Source organism: Macaca nemestrina, chromosome 15 (assembly GCF_043159975.1).
Source record: "Macaca nemestrina isolate mMacNem1 chromosome 15, mMacNem.hap1, whole genome shotgun sequence".
NCBI classification, from domain to species: Eukaryota; Metazoa; Chordata; class Mammalia; order Primates; family Cercopithecidae; genus Macaca; species Macaca nemestrina.
In genome coordinates this window covers 109,589,517-109,603,067 of record NC_092139.1, presented here as the reverse complement: position 1 = coordinate 109,603,067, position 13,551 = coordinate 109,589,517, and the positions used below count along the sequence as shown (strand labels likewise).

Sequence of the window (13,551 nt, the reverse complement as noted above, 5' to 3'; positions counted from 1 at the left end):
CCAGCCTGGCCAACATGGTGAAACCCCCTCTCTACTAAAAATACACAAAAAAATTAGCCAGGCACGGTGGTGGGCGCCTGTAATCCCAGCTACTAGGGAGGCTGAGGCAAGAGAATCGCCTGAACCCCAGCGGGGTGGAGGTTGCAGTGGGCGAGATCGCGCCATTGCCCTCTAGCCTGGGCAACAAGAACAAGAGCAAGACTCCGTCTCAAAAAAAAAAAAGTTCACTCCCGTTAAGCTAGTAATCCCATTTTTGGCAGTCTGTCATAATGAAATTGGCTTAAAGAGAGAAAAAAGTTTAACACAGATGTTCACTGCAGTGTTGTTTTTAAGTAAAAAGATGGATACAACCTAAGCTTTCAATAGCCATAAAGAATGGTATCTTCAAAATGGTATCTGGAACAGGCTCCTGTTAAGAGTATTTTAAGTCTTCTCTCAGCCTTAGTTTTCTCAACTGCAAAATGATGACAGTAGTGATCCCACAAAACCAGCAGGGATGGTCATGCTTCCCTAAACTTGAAAACAGAGGCCACAGGTCAGGGATCATGATGGGGTGGCTGATTTTCTGGGATCCCTCCCTTCCCAGGGAGAGTGACCAGAGGTAGCTTGATATCCCCATCTTCCCAGGTGGCCACAGAAGCCCAAGAGTTGGCAGCTGATGTGCTATCATCCTGAAGGCAGTTTAGGGACAGAAGCAAAGAAATGTCCTGGTGTCAATCCAGTCAGCAGGCTGCGCTGTGACACTGAGGTGATGAGGGGCTGGGGAGTGGTAGAGAGGCCCAGATGAAAAGTCTCTTCAGAACAAAGAGTGTAAGGCCCAAGAGCTGCCTCAGGGGCCACTGTGCATCTGAAAGGTGACTCCCTGCCATCCCTGGTGCCTAGGCCACTCGTTGCTTGTTCTTCTAGGAATTAAGGGTCCTCACCTGGGCCACACAGCCAGGGCTTGAGGAAGACATTCAATCACCCATTGCCCTACTTCTCTGAAACCATAGTTTCCTGCCTCTGAGTGCTGTTTGGGAGGGGGTGACTGTGAGTTGGGGTCACATGAGGGCCATAGGTATGAACCTGGGATCCAGAGAAGACACTGGCATCTACACTCCTAACACCCTGGACCCCTGGGGCAAAAGCACTGTGAAGACCTGGGCACCCTGAGACTGTGGGCCACCCGCAGGTGCTTACCCAGGGCGGATTTGAGCACGGAGCTGCTGGAGAGTGGGGGGCTCACAATCCCCACAGAGTCCACAAAAGAATGAAGTAATTTCAGGTACTCCAGAGCACTGAAGAATTCACTAGGAAGAAAAGAGAGGATCCCATGTACATCAAAACATATACACAAGGCCCACCTCATGACCTGGCTGCTCAGCTCTCCAGCTCTAAGACCCAATGGCCATTTCCATCCCTTTCCTGTCATCCCAGGCACACGCAAGTGCTGTCTATGTGCACCCTTTGTATTCCACAGGCATCCTTCCTCTGTGTCTCTGGGCTGTCACTGACACTGACACTCTTCCCTCTACTGGAGGCCTTTCCCTAGCATCCCCCACAGCCTACCCTCACTCCTCCCCTTAAGCCCCAAGTCCAGTGTCATCTCCTCCCAAAAGTTTTGTTATCTCCCAGGCAGAACTGCCCCCTCCCCCTTTCCTCAGGTGCACCCCAATCAGGATCTGGGCCTTGTAGGAAAGTGACTTTGGGGCCGGGTATGGTGGCTCACGCCTGTAGTCCCAGCACTTTGGGAGGCCAAGGCAGGCAGATCATTTGAGGTCAGGAGTTCCAGACCAGCCTGATGAATGGTGAAACTCTGACTCTACCAAGAAATACAAAAATTAGCCAGGCGTGGTGGCAGGCGCCTGAAATCCTAGCTACTTGGGAGGCTGAGGCAGGAGAACCACTTGAACCCAGGAGGCAGAGGTTGCAGTGAGCCAAGATTGTGCCACTACACTCCAGCCTGGGTGACAGAGTGAGACACTGTCTCAAAAACCTCCCCCAAATACAAACAAAAATAACAAAAAACGAAAGTGACTTTGGCACCTATCTGCCTCTCAGGTCTTACTCTGTGGAAGAAGGACTGTGCTCGGTAAGTGTGTCAGAGACAAAAATTGCCCAGAACATTCCATGAGGGGCTGGGTCCCCAAGATGTCCAGGCCAGATGTGTCTGCCTTCTGCTGAGTTTGTCACATTTCATTTCTATTCCCTTTCAATAGGCCGCTGCTCCCTACCCCAGAAAGCAAAGCAAGCTAATGAAATTCCTGACTTGATCCAAGTACTGACTCCGCTTGGTAAAGGAATACATAAAAATGGGCGCACCTACCAGGCGCGGTGGCTCATGCCTGTAATCTCAGCACTTTGGGAGGCTGAGGCAGGCAGACTGCCTGAGGTCAGGAGTTTGAGACCAGACTGACTGACATGGTGAAACCTCATCTCTACTAAAAATACAAAAGTTAGCTGGGCATGGTGGCAGGCACCTGTAATCCCAGCTACTTGGGAGGCTGAGGTGGAAGAATCGCTTGAACCGGGAAGGCGGAGGTTGCAGTGAGCTGAGACTGGTCCATTGCACTCTAGCCTGGACAACAAGAGTGAAATTCCATCTCAAAAAAAAAAAAAGGCAGGGCGTGGTGGCTCAGGCCTGTAATCCCAGAACTTTGGGAGGCCGAGGCAGGCAGATCACGAGGTCAGGAGATCAAGACCATCCTGGCTAACATGGTGAAAGCCTGTCTCTACTAAAAATACAAAAAAAATTTAGGCCGGGCACGGTGGCTCAAGCCTGTAATCCCAGCACTTTGGGAGGCCAAGGCAGGCAGATCACGAGGTCAGGAGATCGAGACCATCCTGGCTAACATGGTGAAAGCCTGTCTCTACTAAAAATACAAAAAAAATTTAGGCCGGGCGTGGTGGCTCAAGCCTGTAATCCCAGCACTTTGGGAGGCCGAGAAGGGCGGATCACAAGGTCAGGAGATCGAGGCCATTCTGGCTAACACGGTGAAACCCCATCTCTACTAAAAAAAAAAAAATACAAGAAACTAGCTGGGCGAGGTGGCAGGCACCTGTAGTCCCAGCTACTGGGGAGGCTGAGGCAGGAGAATGGCGTAAACCCGGGAGGCAGAGCTTGCAGTGAGCTGAGATCCGGCCACTGCACTCCAGCCTGGGCAACAGAGTGAGACTCTGTCTCAAAAAAATAAAAAAAATTAGCTAGGTGTGGCAGCAGGCGCCTGTAGTCCCAGCTACTCAGCAGACTGAGGCAGGAGAATGGCATGAACCCAGGAGGCAGAGCTTGCAGTGAGTTCAGATCATGCCACCGCACTCCAGCCTGGGTGACAGAGCGAGACTCCATCTCAAAAAAAAAAAAGGCGTACTTGGTCTAGGAGGAAAGGCCAGGTCAGGGTTAACACAGGGCTCTCATTTTTGAGAAATTAAATACAAAGGAGTCATTTGATTGCTTTGCCAACCCGATGCCAGGGCTTGCTTCCCTCTATGAGTGCAGGCCTTCAGGCTGTCCTGGAGTTGCCTGTGTGGACAGGCTCTAAGGCAGGGGGACTTGTCTGGTGACTTTACCAGCTCTCTTCTTCCTGGTCTCCAGCCTTCTTTTTGGCCTGAGGTTTCACCAAGGACTCTATAGCTCGCTCCAGCAGGTTCTTGCAGAAGGCCTGGTGGACCTGCGCAATGGGGTCGGCTGGAAAAGAGATGGGCAAGGAGGGTTAAATGGGGCTCATTTATGAGCCCATTTTGTCTATGGAGAGAAACTCAAAACACAGCCATGCCCTGTGAATGGGGATCAGATCCCCCTTCTCCACCAAAGCCCAGAACTACTGTGCTGAACAGCTGGAGGCTGGGGGAGAGTGTTCACTCCCAGGCTGAAGTGCCCAAGACTGAAGTTCTGGATAAGCTCCGGTGGGGAGGGCATGTGGGGGAGGGTGCTGTGTCTCCTGATACAGTGCTCACTACTCTATGATTGGGAGCTGTCAGGTGGAGTTGGATCAGAAAACAGAAAATGGAATGTCTCAGAGGATGTCTCTTCTCCATGTGGCTCAGGAGAACCACCAGGCAAGGAGGAGAAGGTGGTAGCTGCTGCCTCACTCATGACAATGAAGAACATGCTCCTGTTCTTTCAGAGCTTTGTCGTGGAACCTGCCATCAGAGGCGACCTGTCTGAACTGGCTAGACATGGGGCCTTGCAATGCTTGGATAGCTGACTGTCACCAGCAAGTTTCTTTACTGGCAGGCCTCAATCACCAGCCCCTTCTCTCTCCTCACATGTGGAAGATATGTGCGCCTTGAGCTAATGACCAGGAGAAGGAGGGACACTTATGAACATATTCCAGGTAACAAGGCCTGGAGCCAGAGACTACAAAGCCACTGAGAAGTCCATGTCTAGCCAGCAGGGGTGGGGTAGAAAGATTTAGGATTGCTTTTGCTTTCATCCTTTATATTTTGGTGTTGCATACAATTCTCACATTGAGCAATAAAGTTATCATTTAAAAAAGAAAAGGATAGCGAACTCCCCCAATGCGTGGCACACACACCCTGTAACTGCAGTCCCCACAGACTCCAAGTCTGAGAGAGGAGGAAAAGTACAGCAGAAAGCAGACAGCCACTGAGCACTCAAAGTCTAAGTCAATCCCGACCAGCCTCTACTGCTCCAAGGCAGGGTGAGTCGACTCCAATCACTATCAAATGCCAGGGACAGAAAGCCAGCATCTCCTTCCAATGCCTGAAGCTTCGTCCCTGTCACCACTCTGAGCAATTGATGACCGCCTGCCACCTATTGTTCCCAAACTCTCCATATATGTCTGTCTGCTCTCCTAATAGGAGAGACCTGGAGGCCAGGGAAAGCAAGCCTCACACATCCTTTGTGTCTCCAAAGTGCCCAAAACAAGGGCTAAGAGTACACTTGGAGCTTAATCACAATTTATTACTGTGTGATGTAAGGACCATAGGCTCTGAATGTCAGAGACAGCAGAGCTGCACATCTAGCTTAGCCACTGACAATTTCTGATCAGGCTTGTGACCTTAGGCAAGTTACTCAACCTCCCTCAGCTTCAGTTCAAACAAACAAACAAACAAAGACTCAACAAGACTGAGACAACCCGTGTCTCCGTGTGTCTGCTGCACAGTAACTCTGTAGTACCAGCGGTTCGCATGGCTTTCTCCAATTCTGAACGGCTCCAAGGTATTCTCACCTGGGTTCCTCTGGGCACAGTATAGACTCTCCTTGGCAGTTGACTTCACAGACCAGCTCCGCTCCATGAAAAACTTCTGACCCAGGGGGTGGCAGAGCCAGCGCAGGGAGTCAGGAACAGCGCTGTGCTCGGGGCCACACAGGCTCTGGGCTCGGCTGAGGAAGTAGCTCTGTGGAAGGACAAGGACCAGGGGTAACACCAAGGTGGCAGAAAGCACCATGGTGGAGGTGAGCTTGGGGGGAGACTGGGAAAGCTCAGCACAGGGCGGGGACTCCCACAGGTACCTGGAAGTAAAGCCCACCACGGAAACTAGGGCAAGCCCACCAGTGGAGTGTGCTGGACTTGCTGACTAGGTCCAAATCCCAGCAGGAGGGCGGGGAGCAGCCACAAGGCACAGGATGCTGCATCCTGTCCTGCTGGGGCTGCCTAATCCTACTGGCATTCAACCTGCAGGGTAAACTAGGAAGATGGTTTCCCAAGGAGGGGTCTCAGGGGCCCCTCGGCTGCTGTACTTCCCCCTCAGCCCTGTGAGTGCCAAGCCAGGCTGCCCCTTCTATCGTGGGACGTTTTATCATGTAATTTTAATTATATATCTTTTAGACTATTTTAGGCAAAATTATTCTGCTTTGACTAATTTTTCTTTTACTTTGTGTGTAAAGTTTAGAACAGTGCTCGGCACATGGCCAACGGACAGGGTCACATCAGATGGCACTGGAGTGAAGGGGCAGCTGGGAGGCCAGCCCAAGCCCCATGCAGGAAAGTATCTGTGTGTGGGTGGGTGAGAGACTCTCTCCACACAGCTGGCCCTGCAAGGGCAGCCCCCTACAGAAACCCCACGGCACCCCTGCATGAGCCCCTGATGTGAACACTAGCCTGTGAGAAAGAACAGAGGGGGAACTTGGAAAGCCTCTTTGTGGGACAATTCAAAGAGCCAGGGCCCCGGTCACTGGGCCCCTTCTCCATTTGCCAGGATAACATCATTTCAGGACCCCACTGACAAGAACTGCAGGGACAATACTATCCACCATGTTTTCAGTTCTGTCACTGTTTGAGTGAGGATATTTTCACACTAACAATCACGACTTCCAACGCAAAACCACTCCCCAAAACAGGCCAGGGTGAGTGAGGAACTGAGGAGAGAAGACAGGAGGGAGGGAGAAGCATAAGATAGAAAGTCCAGGGAGCCCAGGGGCAGAGCTGCCAGGCCAAGGCCCGCAGACGTCGCTTCCACACCCCAGCCCTTGCCCCCACAGGAGCAGAGCTGTTTCATGGTCTGGTTCAGTCTGATGGTTCTTGACCTTTACTGGACTCTAAGTAGCCATCAGCGAATGTAACGGCTTCAGAAGACTTGAATGCCAGGGTCAGAAATAGCACTGTCGGAGTGCCACTCAAGGACACAGACAGAGAAGACCATCTCTCTCCAGGGGGAACCTGGAGACACTGCCTGAATCTGAGAAAAAGCAACCTGCTCTATAGACACATACTCATAATCTCAAGGCAGCTTATGAGATGAGGTGGGGTGTTTCACTTACATTTCTAATCATGGGACCAGTGGCACCATAGTCCTTCCTCCTCTTTGCTAACCAGTGTTGATACTGGATGTTGGAGAACAAATGTAGAGGAACCTTGTGACCCTCCGCCAACCTTCCACAAAGCACTCTCTGAATCTGAGCTGATAACTGCAATGGTGGGAGAATAGCAGTTGAGGAGCTGAGCAGGGAGGGAGGCTGGGGGCTGGTGGCGAGATTCCAGGGCTTCCGAGGTCCCAGAACACTTGAATGGTTGACTCTAACTCTCTTTCCAAGAACAGCCAATTCCACGTGTCCAATTAGCAAGGGAGCCTGGTGGTTGCTCCAGAAGAAACTGAGGACCACTGGTCCCTCACAAGGGCCCAGATGTTATAAGCAGAAGCAAAGCCTAGTCCAGGTCATATGGCAAGAGGAACCAGAAAGGCCAATGTGGAAATTGCTAAGTTAAAATGTATTTTAAGCTTAACTCTTTTTTTTTTTTTTTAAAGACACAGTCTTGCTCTGTCACCCAGGCTGGAGTGCAGTGGTGCGATCTCGGCTCACTGCAACCTCTGCCTCCCGGGTTCTAGCAATTCTGCCTCAGCCTCCCAAGTAGCTGAGATTATAGGTGCCTGCCACCGCGCCCAGCTAATTTTTGTATTTTTAGTAGAAACAGGGTTTCACTATTTGGCCAGGCTGGTCTTGAACTCCTGATCTCGTGATCCACCTGCCTCAGCCTCCCAAAGTGCTGGGATTACAGGCGTGAGCCACCACGCCTGGCCCTTTTTTTTTTTGGTGACAGGGTCTCACTTTATAACCTGGGCTGGAGTGCAAGTGGGCGATCATGGCTCACTGCAGCCTCAATCTCTGGGATCAGATGATCCCCACCTTAGCCTCCCAAGTAGCTGGGACTACAGGCATATGCCACCATGCCTGGCTAATTTTTTTTGTATTTTTTTGTAGAAATGGGTTTTTACTATGTTTCCCAGGCTAGCCTCGAACTCCTGGGCTCAAGCGATCAGCCCACCTCAGCCTCCCAAAGTTTTGGAATTACAGGCATGAACCACTGCACCCAGCCAAGCTTAATTCTCTTTTTTTTTTTTGAGACGGAGTCTCGCTTTGTTGCCCAGGCTGGAGTGCGGTGGCGCAATCTGGGCTCACTGCAAGCTCCGCCTCCCGGGTTCACGCCATTCTCCTGCCTCAGCCTCCCGAGCAGCTGGGACTACAGGCGCCCGCCACCACGCCCAGCTAATTTTTTGTATTTTTAGTAGAAACGGGGTTTCACCGTGTTAGCCAGGGTGGTCTCAATCTCCTGACCTCGTGATCCACCTGCCTCGGCCTCCCAAAGTGCTGGGATTACAGGCGTGAGCCACCACGCCTGGCCACCAAGCTTAATTCTTAAAACAGGCCGGGTGCGGTGGCTCACGCCTGCAATCCCAGCACATTGGGAGGCCAAGGCAGGTGGATCACCTGAAGTCAAGAGTTTGAGACCAGTCTTGCCAACATGGTGAAACCCTGTCTCTACTAAAAATACAAAATTAGCCAGGTATGGTAGCAGGCACCTGTAATCCCAGCTACTCGGGAGGCTGAGGCAGGAGAATTGCTTGAACCTGGGAGGCGGAGATGCAGTGAGCTGAGATTATGCCATTGCACTCCAGCCTAGGTGACAAGAGTGAGACTCTGTCTCCAAAAAAAACAAAAAAAACTTTTAGTTGTATTAATAACAAATTTCAGTTGAGGGCAGGGGAGCTTGAGTTTGGTGGTTTGAACTAATAAGAAATAGAAATCCAGGCCGGGCGCGGTGGCTCAAGCCTGTAATCCCAGCACTTTGGGAGGCCGAGACGGGCGGATCACAAGGTCAGGAGATCGAGACCATCCTGGCTAACCCGGTGAAACCCCGTCTCTACTAAAAAATACAAAAAACTAGCCGGGCGAGGTGGCAGGCGCCTGTAGTCCCAGCTACTCGGGAGGCTGAGGCAGGGGAATGGCGTAAACCCGGGAGGCGGAGCTTGCAGTGAGCTGAGATCTGGCCACTGCACTCCAGCCTGGGCGACCGAGCTAGACTCCGTCTCAAAAAAAAAAAAAAAAAAGAAATCCTGGGATACAGTCATCTACAGTATGGCTTCTATAAGGGAAATTGAGATAACAGCTTTTGTTACTCTTAATTTTCTTGGCATTATAGTCCCGTAGCAATTTTCCTTTTTTCTTTTTTGAGAGAGGGTCTTGCTCTGTCACCCAGGCTAGAGGGCAGTGGCACAATCACAGCTCACTGCAGTCTTGACCTCCCGGGCTCAAGCAATCTTCCCACCTTGGTCTCCTGAGTAGCTTGGACCACATGCCACACAAAAAAAAAACCGGGCCTGCCACCATGCCAGGCTAAGTTTTGTATTTTTGGTAGAGATGGGATTTCACCATGTTGCCCAGGCTGGTCTTGAACTCCTGAGCTCAAGTGATCCTCCTACCTCAGCCTCCCGAAGTGCTGGGATTACAGGCACAAGCCACCATGCCTGGTCTAAAAAAAAAAAAAAAAATTTTTTTAAGTTTTCCTAAATTTTATAGACACCAGAATCCTCCCCAGCTGGGGCCTAGCAGCCCCCCCTGTAACTCATCTGCTAATTACCTGATGTGAAAGAGGCTGTGGCAAGAACCACACAACTGTTTAGATCCTGAGAGTCACTCAGTACCCCTGGGCCAGTCCCAGCCCCAGGTTGTGTCCCCCAACATCGGTCTAACCCCATGGCTCTCAAATCATGTGCCAAGGCAGTCTGAGGTGCCACAGCAAGTGATTAGGGGCAGAACAGGCTATTTTAAACTTTCGAGGAAAACAGTGATGCTCAACATCAGCTGGGCACTTATAAAGTGACTAGATGGGGAGAGCCTGCAGCCTCAGCATTGAGATCACACTAGCTTCCTTTGGAGGTGTCGTATCTGTCATAGTACTGTGTGGAAATCAGTGTGGAAAAGAGAGAGACTGGTGGTTGCTAGTTTGATTCCAAAGCTTGAGAAGGTGTGCAGTGCTTGACAGGTTCATGTATTGGTAAGAAACATAGTTAGACCAAGCTTGTGAATAGCCATTCCACTCCATCCACTCCAGCCTGGGCAAGAGTGAGACTGTATCTCTATTAGAAAAAAAAAAAAAAAAAAAAGAATATTTTGGATTCTTAATAACTATGATTTCTAAGAAATTATTAAGAATCTAAAATATTCTCTCTCTTTTTTTCTTTTGAGACGGAGTCTTGCTCTGTCACCCAGGCTGGAGTGCAGTGGCACAATCTCAGCTCACTGCAACCTCTGCCTCCTGGGTTCAAGCAATTCTGTCTCAGCCTCCGAGTAGCTGGGATTATAGGTGAGTGCTACCACGCCTGGATAATTTTTGTATTTTTAGTAGAGATGGGGTTTTACCATGTTGGCCAGGCTGGTCTCAAACTCCTGACCTTAGGTGATCCACCTGCCTCGGCGTCCCAAAATGCTGGGATAACAGGCATGAGCCACTGCGCCCAGCCTCTTTTCTTTTCTTTTTTTTTTAAGTAGAGACATGGTCTCACTATGTTGCCCAGGTTGGAGTGAAGTGGCTCTATTCACAGGTGTGACCATAGCTAACTGCAGCCTCAAACTTGTGGCTTCAACAGATCCTCCTGCCTCAGTCTCCTGAGGACCTGGGACTACAGGTGTGTGCTACCACTCCTAGCAAACAATATTATTTCTTCTTTCAACTTCACATATGATTTTTTCACATGACCACTAAGCTGTTAAGACAATTTAAATACCTATTAGGATGTTCAAACTTAACTACTTAACAGAGGCCAGGTGCGGTGGTGCCTATAATCCCAGCACTTTGGGAGGCTGAGGTGGGCAAATCGCTTAAGCCCAGGAGTTCGAGACCAGCCTGAGCAACATAGCAAAACCCTGGCTACAAAAATTACAAAAATTAGCTGGGTGTGGTGGTGCGCACCTGCAGTCCCAGCTACTTGGGAGGGTGAGGTGGGATGATCACTTGAGCCCAGAGAGGTTGAGGCTACAGTGAGCCGTGGTTACACCACTGCACTCCAGCCTGGGCAACAGAGTAAGACACTGTCTCAACAAACGAAAAAACTGTTAGGTATTTCTTTTGGCTAAGGGACACCATGAAAAATTTACTGAGACATAGTGAGTCGAGCAAGTTTGGGAACCTCTAGTCTAAACCATTTTCACAGAGGCCAGCCCTGCACTTGCCCCCAACACTTGGCTCATTTGTAGCTAAATATATCTCACCAAATTCAAAGCTTCTTCCTTTATAAGAAAATACTGTCTGAGTCTCTTTATTCTCTCTCAAGAGAAGTAAACAGAGAAGAACAATGACTTTAAAGATGACAGTTCTTCTCCTTTTTCCATCTTACTGAATATACAAATTTGGTAATACTATTAAGTTTCAAATATTTATATGCTTTCACACAGCATCACCATCTCTACAGATTTGGTCTGAGGAAGCTCTTATAGAGGTGCATGAAGACAATGGACAGAAATGTTCCCTACAGCACTGTTTATAACGGCAAATACTGGAAACCACCCAAATGTCCATCAGCAGCACCAAGTACCTCTGTAGAATGAAGAAGCTACAAAGAAATACCCAAGATTCTCATTGTTAGTCACTAAATCTGGAAGACCAACACTTCCAGACATCAAGACATAAGAGGAAACTCAGCCGTTAGGGTTGGGTGGTGGTGGTGCAGTAGAACAGACTAGCAGATCTGGAGGCAGACCCCGCTGTACATGGATCCTTGATTTATGAAAAAAAAAAGGTGCCACTTGGTGCAGCAGGAGAAGGACAGTTTATAAAATAACAGGTTCTGAGTCAGGTAGATATCCTTATGGAGAAATACAGATCTTGCACTCTTACCTCCAACTCATATAAAAATTAATTCCAGGTGGATTAGGTACCTGTGTGTAAAGAGTAAAAAATAAAGCTTCTAGCAGACAACATAGAATATCTTCATGAGTTTGAGGTAGGACAAAGATTTACAGGACTTAAAATGTCTAACTGTAAAGGAAAAGACTAATCATCTGGATTTCACTGAAATTAAGAGCTTGTGCTATCACTAGATACCATTAAGAGAGAACAGGCAAACCATACAGTGGGAGAAGGCATCTGAAAAGCATATATCCAATAAAGGGGCCATCTCCAGAATACAGAATTCCTCTAATCAATAAGATGACAGACACTCCAAATGAAAAAGAGGTAAGAATTGTGAATTGAATGTCACAAAAAAGACTATCCAAATTGCCAGTAAATATAAGGAGAGGCGCTCAATCTCATTAATCACCTGGGAAATGCAAATGAAAACTACAATGAGATACACTAGAAGGGCTTAAAAAATTGACATTATATGTCTTTGGTAAGGATGTAGAACTGGAACTCTTGTTCACTGCTGATGGAGTGGAGAATGGCCAACAATCTGGAAATACGCACAACCTCTGACCCAGCAATGACATTCCTAAAAATGCAGTCACGTTTCCTGAAAGATGTGTGTACAAGGAGGTTCACAGCAGCACCCTTCATAATAACCAAAGCTAGAAAGCAACTAAAAAGTTCATCTGCAATAATCTAGTCATACAATGGAACACTATAAAGTATGAGAACGAACAATCTATAATTCTACATGACAACATAAATGATTCTTACACATGATATTGATCAAAAGAAGTCAGACACAAAACAGTGTATACTGCAAGACTCTCCTTCTATTAATATAGTTTAAACAGAGGCAAAATATCTGAGGTGACTAGGATGGTGGTTACCCTTGGAAGGCTGGAAAGCTTGGGGGAAGGAGCAGGTTAGTGATTGCAAAGGGCCCAAGAGAAGTTTCTGAGGTCTTGGTTCTGTACTTTGAACTGTCTGCTGGCTACACGGGTGTGTTTACTCTGTGAAGTCACTAAACTGTGTATTTATGATTTGTATACTTTTTGACATGCACATTGTAATCTTTTTTTTTTTCTTCTTGAGACGGAGTCTCTCTCACTCTGTCACCCAGGCTGGAGTGCAGTGGTGCAATCTTGGCTCACTACAACCTCCGCTTCCCAGGTTCAGGCGACTGTCCTGCCTCAGCCTCCCAAGTAGCTGGGATTACAGGTGTGCACCACCATGTCCGGCTAATTTTTGTTTGTATGTATGTATGTATGTATGTATGTATGTATGTATGTATTTATTTATTTTTTTTTTGAGATGGAGTCTCGCTCTGTCGCCCAGGCTGGAGTGCAGTGGCACGATCTCAGCTCACTGCAAGCTCTGCCTCCTGGGTTTACGCCATTCTCCTGCCTCAGCCTCCCGAGCAGCTGGGACTACAGGCGCCCGCCACCTCGCCCGGCTAGCTTTTTGTATTTTTTAGTAGAGATGGAGTTTCACCGTGTTAGCCAGGATGGTCTTGATCTTCTGACCTCGTGATCCGCCCGTCTCAGCCTCCCAAAGTGCTGGGATTACAGGCTTGAGCCACCGCGCCTGGCCATGTATTTGAGATGGAGTCTCATTCTGCTGCCCAGGCTGGAGTGCAATGGCACAATCTCCACTCAACACAACCTCCACCTCCAGGGTTCAAGTGATTCTCCTGCCTCAGCCTCCCGAGTAGCTGGAATTACAGGCATGCACCACCACGCCCGGCTAATTTTTGTATTTTTAGTAGAGACAGGCTTTCATCATATTGATCAGGCTGGTCTCGAACTCCTGACCTCAGGTGATCTGCTCGCCTCGGCCTCCCAAAGAGCTAGGATTACAGGCGTGAGCCACCATGCCTGGCCTTCCCAGCCAGACTTCTAAGCATGTACTTTGATAAGTTTACTGAAATGACGAACAATAGGCAGATTAAACTCCAGTGACAGAATTCAGAAAAGTGGTTACCTTG

General features: G+C 48.9%; 1 protein-coding gene across 1 annotated transcript in view; it reads right to left on the bottom strand.

The window, feature by feature from the left end:
• Positions 1-13,551, bottom strand: part of LOC105464363 (sterol regulatory element binding transcription factor 2) — an 83,013-nt gene that overhangs the window by 9,616 nt on the left and 59,846 nt on the right. Inside the window, exons 12-14 of the mRNA XM_011712194.2 lie at positions 5,172-5,340; positions 3,547-3,664; positions 1,180-1,289 (exon numbers count right to left, since the gene is read on the bottom strand). Coding sequence (XP_011710496.2) covers positions 1,180-1,289; positions 3,547-3,664; positions 5,172-5,340 — 397 coding nt within the window. The remainder of the gene's footprint in view (positions 1-1,179; positions 1,290-3,546; positions 3,665-5,171; positions 5,341-13,551) is intronic.